The 13661-nt window shown below is 55.2% G+C and overlaps 2 protein-coding genes across 8 annotated transcripts in view; both read right to left on the reverse strand.

Moving 5' to 3' along the window:
* SMIM29 (small integral membrane protein 29) overlaps positions 1-11681 on the reverse strand; it is a 33618-nt gene extending 21937 nt beyond the window's left edge. The window contains exon 1 of one of the 2 annotated variants that reach the window (XM_089773579.1): positions 11550-11681. The gene's annotated coding sequence lies outside the window, so the exon portion shown is untranslated. Of the gene's footprint in view, positions 1-11523 lie in introns of both variants that reach the window. The other variant, XM_075909875.2, reaches the window with a different exon arrangement.
* On the reverse strand, positions 1622-11687 carry LOC102447309 (suppressor of cytokine signaling 2-like). 6 transcript variants are annotated; one of them, XM_075909869.2, is made up of 4 exons: positions 11550-11687; positions 6280-7061; positions 3646-3896; positions 1622-2373 (listed from the first exon to the last, which is right to left on the reverse strand). In XM_075909869.2, the coding sequence occupies exons 3-4, from the start codon at positions 3794-3796 to the stop codon at positions 1898-1900; spliced, it is 627 nt and encodes a 208-aa protein (XP_075765984.1). In that variant the 5' UTR covers positions 3797-3896; positions 6280-7061; positions 11550-11687; the 3' UTR covers positions 1622-1897. The 6 variants fall into 6 exon arrangements, with proteins under 6 accessions (XP_075765984.1, XP_075765981.1, XP_089629703.1 ...); XM_075909866.2 differs by lacking the exon at positions 6280-7061 and adding an exon at positions 4612-4685 and having other exon boundaries at positions 11550-11672; XM_089773577.1 differs by having other exon boundaries at positions 11524-11662.
* Between the last annotated feature and the right edge of the window lie 1974 nt (positions 11688-13661).

Genomic DNA, 13661 nt, shown 5'->3' on the forward strand with positions numbered 1-13661 from the left:
ATGTGGGCTATGCTGGAATACACACACACACACAGGATGTTAAAATACAGTTAACTAAAGTAACGGTGTAACCATTAAAAATTCTTAGTGGCTACACACTGCTGCCCCTGATACATACGGAGAGGCTACGTCTACACGACGAGTTTTCTCAGCAAAAAATATGCTAACGAGGGACTCATTTGTGAGAGTTGCAATCTCATTTGCATATTTTCTGCTGCTCCATTTTTTTCGCTGGGGTTTTTGCGCAAAAACAAGCAGTGTGAATGTTTTCTTTTGTGCCAAAAACCCTTTTTCCGCAAGATCCTTATGCCCCAAAAAAGGAGGTTTACCGATCTTGTGGGAAAAGGGGGTTTTGTGCAAAAAGAAAACATCCACACTGCTTGTTTTTGTGCAAAAACCCCTAGCGCAAAACAGATCGGCAGAAAATATGCCAATGAGATAAATCATGCAAATGAGTCCCTCATTAGCATATTTTTTGCTGAGAAAACTCATCGTGTAGACGTAGCCAGAGAGTATACTTGAGGGTTTAGAGGTGGCAGCTGGCTCCCCAGGAACCGGTGCGCACTGGGAATTGGCTTTTAAGCTAGCTCCCGGAATGTACCGGCTCCCAAGCCTGCTCCCTTGTTCCCACACCCTGCTCCCCAGGAGTGGGGCCGGGAGCTGGTGTGTAACCATTATGGTAACCAACAAGCTCATGTTTATCAGTTAACTGGTTACACTATTACATCCCTAACGCACACACCTCCCCCCCCCCCCCAGGCTGTGAATCCATGTTAAAGTTTAAGGGGAAACAGGAGAATGTCTGTTGTTTTATGGACACTTGTTCCTAGCCCTGGTTGAGGGAGGCAGCAGGGGCTGAGTTAGGGAGAGACGCACTAGAACTACACAGATGCCAAAATGCATGGTGAGTGAAGGAATTACGCCCTCACGTCTGGGCCTAGAGGCTAACCTGGAAGTCCAACCCCGGGCAGCGTGCGCATGGGCACATGCCGGGAGCACGTAAGCCTTCGTGCTGGCAGAATTTCATCTGCCTTCGTACCAGGGGAGTAATGCATTGCCCACCCTGCCAGTCCCACGTAAACAGGAATCCGGCCTCCGTTGTGTTCCTAAACAGGGCTGCAAAACTGCCAGGGCTTGTGCTGCCCAGCAGGGGCTGATGGGGTCTGTGGAACGGGGTGACCCCATCCTCCCCCCTCCCAGGGATGTTGCACCATGTGCAGGGAGAAGCAATCGGTGGGGAATATAGAGCATCGCAGAGCTGAGCTTCGGTGTGTTTTAGCCCCCGGCTGCTTCCACCATAGAGATGCCTGGAGATCTAGTCCTCCCTGTGGAAACCCAGGTCAGGATTTCCCCGCAGTGATTCTGGGGGCCTGGCTGGGGATGCTGATTTCTAGGCAGTGGCGAGCATCCACCCTCTGACTATCAAGCCCCTTTATGGACTCAATTTGGGCGTTGAAAAATCATCTGCCACTTCTGAAAAAGAAATCTCAGCCCTCGCCGTGCACCAGGCCATATTCAACCATCCAACCCTACCAAAACAGTCCGCCTCTCCCCCTGACAGCCAGGAGGGAAGCCCTGGCCAAGCAGAAGCCGGCGCCAGACTAGCAATGGGAGAAGAACCAACAATAGGACGGTTCATTTTTATTAGCAGCCGTGGTTGGGGACTGCAGGCCCAGAGAGTGGGAAAACACCGTCTGCCCCCCGAGCCCCAGGGATCCCTGCCTTTCGCTCCGCCTCTCGCACTTGCATCCGCCCCGCTGCCGTGTGCTGCAGCACCCCAGCTGAACGGCACCAGGGGCCTTCGGACTCCACCAGCGCTGGTGCCCGAGCAGGGGGAGCTGCTGGGAGAGCCCCACGTGTTGCACGGGGAGGTGAGGCGAGCAAGGGGGGGCATGTCTCAGAGCACGTAGGGGTACCTCAGCAGATAGTCCTTGAGCCTCAGAGGCAAAGGCAGGGCCGCCACCTGCGGGGCGCGCCGGTTGATAGCGAGCCGGCACAGGTGCTGCAGGGCCGGCACGGACACGTACAGGGGCTTGATCAGTTTCAGGTGGATGGCCGGATCCTCGGACGCGACATCCTCCCCCGCTGGCTCCAGCCGCTCAGCTCGCTTCCGCGAGGCCTGGGAATAGAACTGGACCAAGTCCATAGCGTCCCGGAAGCTCTGGAGCTTGGGCTTGGCCAGGAGGGACGCGTCGAGGCCGAAGCGGCCGGCGCAGTAGCAGATCCGGATGTGGGTGGGCCCAGCAGAGGTTTGGACGGACAGGGTGAGCAGGTTGTCCGGGCTGGAACTGTCACGCATCAAGAAGGAGCCTTCCAAAGCTGGGCAGAGCACGCGCCTGGCCTCTGCTGCCGAGAGGGCACCCCAGTACCAACCTGCCCAAGGGAGAAAGCACCATCACAGGCCGGTCAGCCCGAGCGCGTCGCCCGACAAGGCGGAAACAGGGAGAGGAAGGGGCCTGCTGGCTGCCCCATGTAAGAGACTCCCAAGAGAGCTCTGGGCCACGGGAATAGAAGGGGCAGAGGAATAAGGCCAGTGGGCGGGCAGCTGGTGGGCTGTGACCAATCTTTTCCTGCTGACCACTATCAGTCACCCCACTGGTTCCTCATCTTCCCCCCCAGCTGTTTGCGTTCTCCACCAATTGTCTTTGAGCTCTTCAGGGCAGGGACTGCCTGGCCTGAATGCAACACGGACCGGGCCTCTAGGGCCAGAGCTACCCCAGTCCAAATAGTCCTCGGGTGCAGATTACTCAAGGGGTCTGTCAATTCACACTGGCAGGGACCAATCGGGATTAAGGACAATAGTGAGATGCCAGATTGACCGTGGACCTGTTTGAGGGTGAGGCCATGCTGCCCCGCCCACGTTTTGACCCGTTGAAAAGCGACTAAGGGTGTGAGGAGAATTCAGGTCTCTGTGACCCAGCCAGTCAGTGGCCTGTCTGCTGAGGCTACTGACAAGCCCGGCGGGCACAGTTCTCGGAGCACGACTAAGTTACAGAACTCCTGAACTGCTATGGCTGGGAACTGGGTACATCTCCCGTCCCTGAGCGCTGTTTGGCTGGAAAGCAAATGGACAGAAATAAGGGAAGCTGCTGCCGGGGACGTCTAAGACTTGGACTAGACAGAGGCCTGGAGAACAGTCTCTAGGGAACAGCCTTGGGCGGGGGAAGGACGAGGCTAGATGACCTAGCAGCTTTGTGCTGGTCCAGTATCTATGGCTACATCTAGACTACATGGCTCCGTCGACGGAGCCATGTAAAATAGTTTATTCGGCATAGTCAAAGAAGTGGGGATTTAAATCCCCGCTTCATTAAAATGAAAATGGCCGCCACGCTGTGCCGACGATCAGCTGATCCGGCACAGCGCGGCAGTCTAGACGCGGCGCAGTCGACAAGGGAAGCCTTTGTCGACCACTCCGGTAAACCTCGTTTCACGTTGTCAACTGTGCCACGTCTAGACTGCCGCGCTGTGCCAGCACAGCGCAGCGGCCATTTTTATTTTAATGAAGCAGGGATTATTTAAATCCCCGCTTCTTTGACTATGCCGAATAAACTATTTTACATGGCTCTGTCGACAGAGCCAAGTAGTCTAGACGTAGCCTGAGAGAACAGGTTTCAGCATCTAGGACCAACATCCATTGCCCCTTACCAGCTTGCTCCAGGTGGCTTATGGTGCAGCTGATCTGGGCTGAGTTCATGTCCCCATCCCTGGCATCTTCCCAGCCATCCCTTTCAGACCCATAAGGGTAAACGGACAGAGGAGGCTTCTCCCTGCAGATCACAGCACTGGGGGACTTCATGGTCCAGTGTTCCCTTGGCCAGAGGGTCTCTCAGAATGTGATCAAGGGGAGGTCGGTGCTGCCACCATCACTAGGGGCATCTCATTTGGCTCGTCAACACCTAGAAGGCAACACAGAAGGGCAGAGAAAGGAGAAAACCACGCAAGGACGTCCAACTGCTGCAAAGCCATTCGCCCAGGAGCATGGCCAGAGACCATCATTGCCAGCTGCTGCCGGGATTCCTTATGAGACTGCTGCGCTGGAGGCACCAAATCCAACAGCAGCAAAGAGCAAGAGGCAGGAGCAGACACGCTGACGGCTGCAGCTTTGTAAGAGAACAGGGCAAAGCTGCTCCAAAGGAGCCAACTTCCAACCAAGGGTTTTTTGGGTCAACATTACAATTTTCTACCCAAACTAAACTGTGGATTTTTTTCTTCCAGGGCTCTGACCAGCTCTAGATTAGGGAGCAGAGGGGGAGAGAATTTTGACTTTGGGAGAGGAAAAAAGAAAGGGATGGGCATGTGGTCTAGTGGTTAGAGCAGTGGGCTGGGAGCCAGGGCTCTGGAGTTTTCTCCCCAGCTCTGGGATGGGAAAGTGTCTCGGGGAAGGAAAGCTCAGTGGTTTGAGAATGACCTGCTGAAACTCAGGATTATGAGTTCAATCCTCTAGGGTCCCATTTAGGGATCTGGGGTAAATCTGTCAGGGATGGTACTTGGTCCTGCCATGAGGGCAGGGGACCAGACTCAATGACCTCTCAAGGTCCCCTCCAGCTCTACAAGATAGGTATATCTCCATATATTTCAAGACCATGATTTTTTTTCTGACCCATTCTATACCTTTGAGTTATACAGAGAAGAGTCCATAACATGGAGCCATCTCTTCAGGGGAACATTATGGCACGGACGGAGCCCTGGAAAACAGATCACAGCCATGGAAACTGGCAGGTCTTTGTCTCCTGGCAGTACAGATGAGAGCAGCTTAAGAATTAGATGGACGGGATGAAAGTCCCCCATACCCCCCATGCGCTTTGCCCTGTTTGAATGGAAGGTGATGACGAGACGTACCAAAACCTGCCACCCTCCCTGAGCTGTTAGGTAACAAACCACATTTCCCTAGGGGCCAGCAGATGCAGCAACCTCTGCCGTTAGTATTTTGGTGCTGAAAGTTGCAGTGAGTTAAGCACCTGCCTTGGGAGGTTCACAGGGCTGTTTTGTTAACAGCATTTAGAGATCCCTTGAGCGTTGGAGGAGGGAAGCTCCGATGAGGGGCTTGAATGAGAGAAGCCCCCTGGGGTGGTATCCCATCTAGTCGTCAGGGGAGCGAGGTGCCCTGATATCTCCCCACCTTTCCACAGACAGAGTGAGTTGCCCAAGGTCACGCGGCAAGTCTCTGTGGAAGGCGGGTTTAGAATCCAAGAGCCCTGCTCTAACCTCTAGGCCATACTATCTGAAGTGCCAACCAAAGCCACATGGGCAAACAGCAGAGGCTGACAGATGGCCCCACGCTGGCGAACAGCAGGCCGAGGAGAGAGGGGCTCGGTTTGAAGGCACAGCAAACGCCACAGTCTGCACCTGCGAAACGCTCAGCCAGCCCCGCCAGCAGTCGAAGGGGCAAGTCTTGGTGTTTCAAACCGGACAACCTTTCGGGGCCTGAATTCAAGCCCTACAAGTACCCCTGCAATGGCCCTCTCCTGGCGGAGGGGACTGAGTGCAATCCAGCACCCAGTGCTTGGTAAGAGCGTGATCAAGCACGTCCCACCAGCTCCTGGTCTCTCTAGGGGAGACTTTTTCAGAAGGCCCAAAGGGCAGCTCAGAGAATGTGAGACGGAGGGGGGCAGCACTCATTGGCCAGGGCATGGGAGAAAGCTCCCACCGGCGGCAGAATCTCAGTCCTTGCCTTCAGGGCAGAGTTTATTTCTCGGAACAAAAACAATCCCATACACGTTATTAGGCAGATCATCAGCTCCTGCTGCCTGGCCGCTTTCCAGATGAGCTGCAGGCTCTCACCTGACTCCTCCCAGCCCCTGGCCCATCACCAAAGAGGCAGATAATTACTCACCTCCCTTCCCTGGTATTCCCCCGCCCCTCACAACAGAGCCCAACTCCCATGGGAAACCAGTAGGAATTTAGTGCTTAACTCCCAGCTGTGCACGCCTGCAAAAGTCGTCCCCTGCTCAGAGAGAACTGGGAAGCACCGACAAGGAGGAAAGATGCAGAACAAGGGCACAGGGGACCCGGGCATGGGTGCAGGGGAAGGGCTTGTATACAAGAGGAGGTGAACAAGACAGACGATGCTGGTGGATTTAGGCAGCCCGGCCCCAGAGCAACCTGCAACAGTTCTCTCCACGTCTCAAGCTGCTGCAGGGACTCTACTGTGCACAGGTCACACAGGGCAGCCGGTTTCAGTGCTGGAGCATACGACACACACACAGTCTGGCTAGTTCAATCCGCTTGCCCCCGCTCCTTGGCATCAGCCTCCATCCAACTGCTGCATTCCACTCTTACCTAGGATAACCCTCCAACAAGGCAGGCTTCCGGGACGCTCCTGGCCACGCTGATTAAAGCCTTCGCTTCCCCTCTGTCTGCCAGTGAACTAATTCCCGTCTAACCCGGGGACGGGTCGGGCTCAAGCGTGAGGCGAGGCAAGCGCATTTCAGGGGCAGACGGCTGCAAGGAGGGAGCGCTGCTCTGGCATCCTAATGAGGTGGATTTATACCCACCCACATGGAGAGGGATTTGCTGTCTGGGGAACGAACTGAGATGACCGGGTCGGAGATCTGGCCCTGGGAAGGCAGGCAGGAGGGCGGGGGGCAGACCGGAGACTCATGCTGAGATCCAGGGTCAGTTCTGGCTCTCTTCTCCACAGTGGGGTTTGGACTGAAACTTTCAAACCTGGAGTGTCAGAAATGAGCTTCCTAAATTCACGCGCAGGCACCTCACTCCTTGTGGCCTGGTGAGCAGAAGTGCCTGAGCACCTCCGAATTCCACTGACGGCAATCGGGGCTGCGGGGACTCCGCACCTCGGCAGCCCAGTGCACTTCCTCTCTCCTAGGCGGCTTTGCCTATTTGGACATGAAGCCCTCTGGAGCAGAGACTGTCTCTTGTTTGTACAGCACCTAGCGCCGCAGGGCCCGTGGGTACGACTGGAATCCAAACATTGGTCGTTTCTATTTAGGAGCCTCATGAGGTGTTGAACAGCTTTGCTTTAGGACCAAAATCTTCACCTCTCTTCTTATCCAGATTATTTCCAACATCTGAACGCAGAGGTCTCTTCAGAGGGCAAACATCTACAAATATCGCATGAGTAAACATTTAGCCCAGCTCTAACACTCCCCTACCGCACACACCCCGTCTTCAACGACCTGTCCCCACGTCCATTCTTGTGTCTACACAACGTCGCCAAGGAGAAACTGAGGCACAGAACAGGTCACGGTCACACGGAGTTGGTCAGAAAGCTGGAGGGAAGAGAAGAGTCAAGAACTCCGTGGCTGTGAGGTTTCTGTCCCTCCTCCCCAGCCCCAGCGAAGGCAGAACATTAGAGATAATAAGGTTAGAAGGCTTTTATCTCACAGCATGCTCCCTCTGGGATGGGCTTTTTGAGCATGGCTCTTTCAGGCTCTGGGTAAAGAGTGGAATGGTGGTGCCCACCACGGACAAGTAGGAGTTCTCAGGGCTGTGTACCCAACACAAGGGTGCAGGTGCTGACCAAGAGGGTTTTCCCCCCGGGCTTCGCTAAAATACCACTCCCACACTGCTGCACGAACGCTCTGATCCTGCTGGTAAAAGCATCGTCCTTTAGCTTGCCATTGACTTCACTCCTAATCGTCTGGACACCGGGCTGGAAAAATAACCCCGGCACTGGATCCAGAGGCTTGGGCACTTCTCTCCAAATGCCACCCAAATTTGGAACAGCCCAGATCTAAACTCTGTGCCTTGAGCTCATCTCTGGGTTTTAGCCCCCGTGGCTGAGATCTGACCTTCAGACTGACATGGTCCTGAAGTGATTATTTCTTAACTGCACCATTCCCGTTCTGATCCCCACCCGGGTCTTCGGTCTCTCTTATGCAGGAGCCATTTTTGGCTTGAACTACTCTTTAAAACACCAGCGTTTCAGCCCCTGACTATAGTTTAAAGAGCAGTTTAAAAATAAAACGAGACACTGCTAAATAGAACAGGAGAGTGTACATAACAGCTGTCTAACTAGCCCATTGCATGTCTTAGACTCCATACTGTTAACAGTCAGCGAGATTCCCCAATAGCTCACGAACCTCATGCCTCTGAGCACAAGGACCTGCGGTCCATCCCTGCTGGTCCCACGATTTTGTATCACCATGGGCATAGTGACAGCTGTGTGAAGTCCTTGGAGGCCCAGAGTTACACTGTTTTCAAAGACAACAAGCAGGATGCAAGGCAACACATACTGTATTGTTCTGCAGCCTTTACTAGCTAGAGTGGAAAACAACATCTGCTTGGAGAACGGCAGCTCATCCCACATGCCGGGGCTTGAAGGAATGGAATGTAAACACTGAAAATTCACCTTCTCTGGAGTCTCTCCAAAGGCTGCAAAAACCACCAAGTCATCCAGGGAAAAAGAAAGACAAAAAGAGTAGGAAGGCAGAAGAATGTGTTGGAAAGTCAGATTCTTCCCTCTCTAGCTGGCAGAAGCAATCTCTTCTGGACAATGGTATCATGGAACAATAACAGAGCCCATTGCTTCGTGACACTGACATGCCTGCCTCCTAAAGGGAGCACCGGCTGTCCCTGAAAACCTGCCAGGAAAATACATTGCAACATACTCGACAATCATCGTCAAACATTAACAGAGCGCTACCAGCCCCATCCCCAGCCAAATCCGGCCCCTTTCCCTGCGTTTGCAAATGGCAACGATATTCCACGCCCTGCAGAGGGAAGAGCGCTCCAGCGACCATGCCTTCTGGGCTGATTTCTTTCTTCGCAATCACATCCACTGGTTTTCATCACCCCCGCATCAGAGAAGTCGCTGTGTTTGGTCCACACTGGGATTAGCCCTCAGGAGGTCACACACAACTTAGCACAAGCCAAAGGGCATCATGCTTGACAGAGTCCACGGGCCATGGTGAACCGGGACCACACGTCCTCTTTCATGCTGAGCAGTTACCTCCCTATGTCCTGACACTCCTAGTGGGGCCCAGCTCGTAAGTGGGTGAAAGCAGGAGCAGAGCTTCACAGGCTGGCACCGAGTCTGAATGGGTCCTTGTGACTCAGTTTCCTGCCTCACTAGTCATGTGGGCACAGAATGGGCAGTGGCCCACAAGCAGAGACACGAGAGGGCTTTGGAAGGAGATTCCTCTTGGTTTTGATGTAACTCTTGGGGCAGGCTTGGTTCATTTCCCCCAAATATTTGTCTCCCTCCTTGGTTAGAGTCCGTTTTAAGGAGCTCCTGGTCATTTCTGCCTATGAACCATCATCCCTAGCTTATGGTTTAAAGCTCTCCACCTCTGCAGCCTCCTCAACTCTAAGCCCCCTCTATTTCCAGGTTCCCTGTTACCAGTTCTCCATTGCTCCCCAAACCTAAGCCTTTCTGCCAGGCAGTTTTACAACCATTGGTAAGACCTGTGATTATTTCCAGTAGGAGTATTGGAGTATTGTGTCCAGTTCTGGGCACCGCATTTCAAGAAAGATGTGGAGAAATTGGAGAAGGTTCAGAGAAGAGCAACAAGAATGATTAAAGGTCTAGAGAACATGACCTATGAAGGAAGGCTGAAAGAATTGGGTTTGTTTAGTTTGGAAAATAGAAGATTGAAAGGGGACATGATAGCGGTTTTCAGGTATCTAAAAGGGTGTCACAAGGAGGGAGAAAACTTGTTCTTCCTGGCTTCTGAGGATAGAAGCAATGAGCTTAAACTGCAGCAAGGGAGGTTTAGGTTGGCCATTAGGAAAAAGTTCATAACTGTCAGGGTGGTTAAAAACTTGGGGTATGTCTAGACTACATGGCTCCATCGACAAAGCCATGTAAACTAGTTTACCTGGCACAGGCAAAGAAGCAGGGATTTAAATAATCCCCGCTTCATTGAAATAAACATGGCCGCCACGCTGTGCCGACGATCAGCTGATCCGGCACAGCGCGGCAATCTAGACGCGGATCTGTCAGCTGGGGAAGCCTTTGCCGACCGATCCCCTTATGCCTCGTGAAACTTATCCCTTTGTCTATGCCAGGTAAACTAATTGACATGGCTCCATTGACGGAGCCATGTAGTCTAGACATACTCTTGAATAAATTGCTCAGGGAAGTTGTGGAATCTCCATCTCTGGAGATATTTCAGAGTAGGTTAGATAAATGTCTATCAGGGATGGTCCTGCCACGAGGGCAGGGGGCTGGACTCGATGACCTCTCGAGGTCCCTTCCAGTCCTAGTATTCTATGGTTCTATAAAGGGGAGGGAAGCTCCAGGCACAGAGCATAAGCCGATTGCTTGAGGGAGGTCAGGAATGCCTCTGACACTTACACTGCATGGAACAACTGGCTATGCCCATCTTTTGCCTTCATGTGAAGCATCAAACACGGGATTGACAGTCCTGACCCGGCACGGCAGGCCAGCGGCCAAAGAGCATGGGGAAAGGGGAGAGCACGATGCCTGTCAATCAACCAGATTGGAGATATCTGCAGTTAGATGTGTCATATTTCCCTATTAGCGAGCATCAGAGAGATCCGGCACAGGAAGGAACAGAGATGGGGAAGGTTACTGACCACAGCCCAGGCACCACTGCACCCGGGCGGGTTTCTTTTGTCTCGCTGGAGAAAACAACTTGCAAGGGAGAGGGGTAAGGGAAGAGACTCTTGTATGTGATGGACCCTCCACTGGACTCAGGACCTTTGCCTCATCTTCTATGATCTTGCTGGTGGAAGAGAACATACAGGCCAATAGAACCAGCCAACATGCCCGGACTCAGCAGCAGGCAAAGGAACCAACACCTCCCTCCCCCGTGCCACCTCTCAGCTTTCCCACAGGCGCTTTGTGCTCAGGTCAAAGGAAGGCCCATGCACCCCCCACAGCACGCGGCCCGAAACAGCCTGTTCTTGAGGACCGACTCACTTACTCCCTTAGTTTGCAGAGCACCCGTGGGTAGGGCATTGGAGCCAGTGACGCACACTCTAATCCCACCGCTTCCAGGCTGGGGGTGCGGCAGCCCCCCTCGCTCCTGCCCCTCTGCCCAGCATCCAGGGGGAAATGGAATAACTGCTGCACTTTCCGAGGCAGCTGCAGTCCGCTAGGCTCACAGCAGCCTTGGAAAGACTCTCTGCTGCTGACAGCCACTCCTCTGATGGGCTAATCCAGCTCCATGCTCTCCAGTCCAGCCCCCCACGTCTCCCCACACACAGTGCTGCTGATAGGTATTTGTTAAGGGAAGGGGGCAGCTAAGTGGCTGGCTGGGGGGGGAAGGGGGGTTGGTAATAAATGATCAATAATTCAGTGCCCCTTCTCTGGGCAAGGCAGGACTGTGGATTAAAGGGGGGGGGCGGCTCTGGCCGCAGCACAAAAGAAGCGTTGCAAAAGGGGGGGGGTCTTCCCGGAGGGCTCAACTGCTACTCTTTGCTGATCACAGATACAACCTCCCCCCCCCCCGCCCCGTCTCTGTGCAAAAAATCATCCCAAGGGAGACGACCCATGGGGGGAGGGGGGCTCCCCCTGCTGCTCCCCCCCCCGCAGTGTCCTTTGTGCAAACCCTGACCCGTCCGCCCCCCCCCCCCCCCACGCCGGGCTCAGCGCACCTGGGCAGGGCTCGGAGCAGCGGTACCTGTCTCAAGGTCGCCGGCAGGTCAGCGCGCCCAGGTGGGCCGATCCCATGCGGGGCCGCTGGGGGAGACAGGGGGGATCTGCAGGCGCCGCTCCGGACACGGCCTGGCAGCGAAGGGGGCTCCTCCCTGGGGAGCGGGGGCGGAGTTTCGTGCAGCCGCAGCCCGCCCGGGTGGGGATGGGAGCCGGGGGGGGGGGGGGGGTCGTGCGGCAGAGTGGCCCACGGCAGCCAGATCGCTGCAGCTCCGCTGGGGGCCCCGCGCGCCAAAGGGAGTGGGGGTCAAACCCCACCCAGGTACGGGGGGTACATGGCTGGGGACAAGGGGGGGTCAACCCCCACCTAGGTACGGGGGGGTACATGGCTGGGGACAAGGGGGGGTCAACCCCCACCTAGGTACGGGGGGTACATGGCTAGGGACAAGGGGGGGTCAACCCCCACCTAGGTACGGGGGGGTACATGGCTGGGGACAAGGGGGGGTCAAACCCCACCCAGGTACGGGGGGTACATGGCTAGGGACAAGGGGGGGTTAAACCCAACCCAGGTACGGGGGGTACATGGCTAGGGACAAGGGGGGGTTAAACCCAACCCAGGTACGGGGGGTACATGGCTAGGGACAAGGGGGGGTTAAACCCAACCCAGGTACAGGGGGGTACATGGCTGGGGACAAGGGGGGGTGTCAAACCCCACCCAGGTACGGGGGGTACATGGCTAGGGACAAGGTGGGTCAAACCCCACCCAGGTACGGGGGGTACATGGCTAGGGACAAGGGGGGGTTAAACCCAACCCAGGTACGGGGGGTACATGGCTGGGGACAAGGGGGGTCAAACCCCACCCAGGTACGGGGGGTACATGGCTGGGGACAAGGGGGGGTCAAACCCCACCCAGGTACGGGGGGTACATGGCTAGGGACAAGGGGGGGTCAAACCCCACCCAGGTACGGGGGTACATGGCTGGGGACAAGGGGGGGTGTCAAACCCCACCCAGGTACGGGGGGTACATGGCTAGGGACAAGGGGGGGTTTAAACCCAACCCAGGTAGGGGGGTACATGGCTGGGGACAAGGGGGGGCACAAAATCAAAATGAGTAAGGCTGCCTGATCAGCACTTGGAGGGAGGGATGGGCAGAGAGAGCGTGACCTGGACCTACCCTAGGGTTCCCTGGTGTTGATTAGAGCCAAGAGCCCGCCAGCACCTCCCACTGCACCTAGCTGGGTACCCTGGAGCAAGGCCTATTTTAAGGGTGTCTGAAAGCCGCCCTTAGCTCATTCTCTAAAGCAGAGTCTGGGCTCTCACCTCCTGCCTCTCTCCCCATCTCATCCTTCCATCCAAGTGAATGAAGAGTTCACACGGCCGCAGTCCTGCCAAGGGGAGCCGGCCGGTGAGAGGAGCTGGGCTTGGAGCTGAAAACAAGTGCTGCACAGATGGCAAGTCCTTTGCCTTGCTTCTTCCCCCGCAGCCCTGGCCCAGACACACTTTGGTGAGATAAGAACATGAGAACGGCCACACTGGGTCAGACCAAAGGTCCATCCAGCCCAGTGTCCCGTCTGCCGACAGTGGCCAATGCCAGGTGCCCCAGAGGGAGTGAATCCAACAGGCAATGATCAAGCCATCTCTCTCCTGCCAGCCATCTCCACCCTCTGACAAACAGAGCTAGGGCCACCATTCCTTACCCATCCTGGCTAATCGATGCTTTGGCCCTCCCCAGCCCCTGGCATGGGAGGCTCTCACAGCTGGTTACACACATTCATTTACCTAAGGGGGCTAAGGAACAGGTATTTTCCTACTCGTGTCGTCGATACAATTTGTATCGACGACACAATTAGTCGATAAGGGGAGGCTCACCCCGGGACCACTGCGCCTTGCACTTTAAATGGAGTAAGAGCCCAGCGGTCCCAGCCCGGTTCGCAGCTCACACCGGAGCTGTAGCTACGCAGCCTAATTTCCTTGTTTTGCCATTTGGGCCTCACTGAGGAGGAGAACTCCCCCGGAGTTCTGGCCTGAGAAGAGAGGAGACCTGTCAGGTTCCACTGTCCCATTGCAGATGATGGGGCAGAGAGGAGCGCCTGCCCCCCCCCCCTCCAGAAATAAAGCAATGGACCAGGTTTCAGGCTGG

Source organism: Pelodiscus sinensis, chromosome 27 (assembly GCF_052426305.1).
Source record: "Pelodiscus sinensis isolate ZL-2025 chromosome 27, ASM5242630v1, whole genome shotgun sequence".
Taxonomy (NCBI): Eukaryota; Metazoa; Chordata; order Testudines; family Trionychidae; genus Pelodiscus; species Pelodiscus sinensis.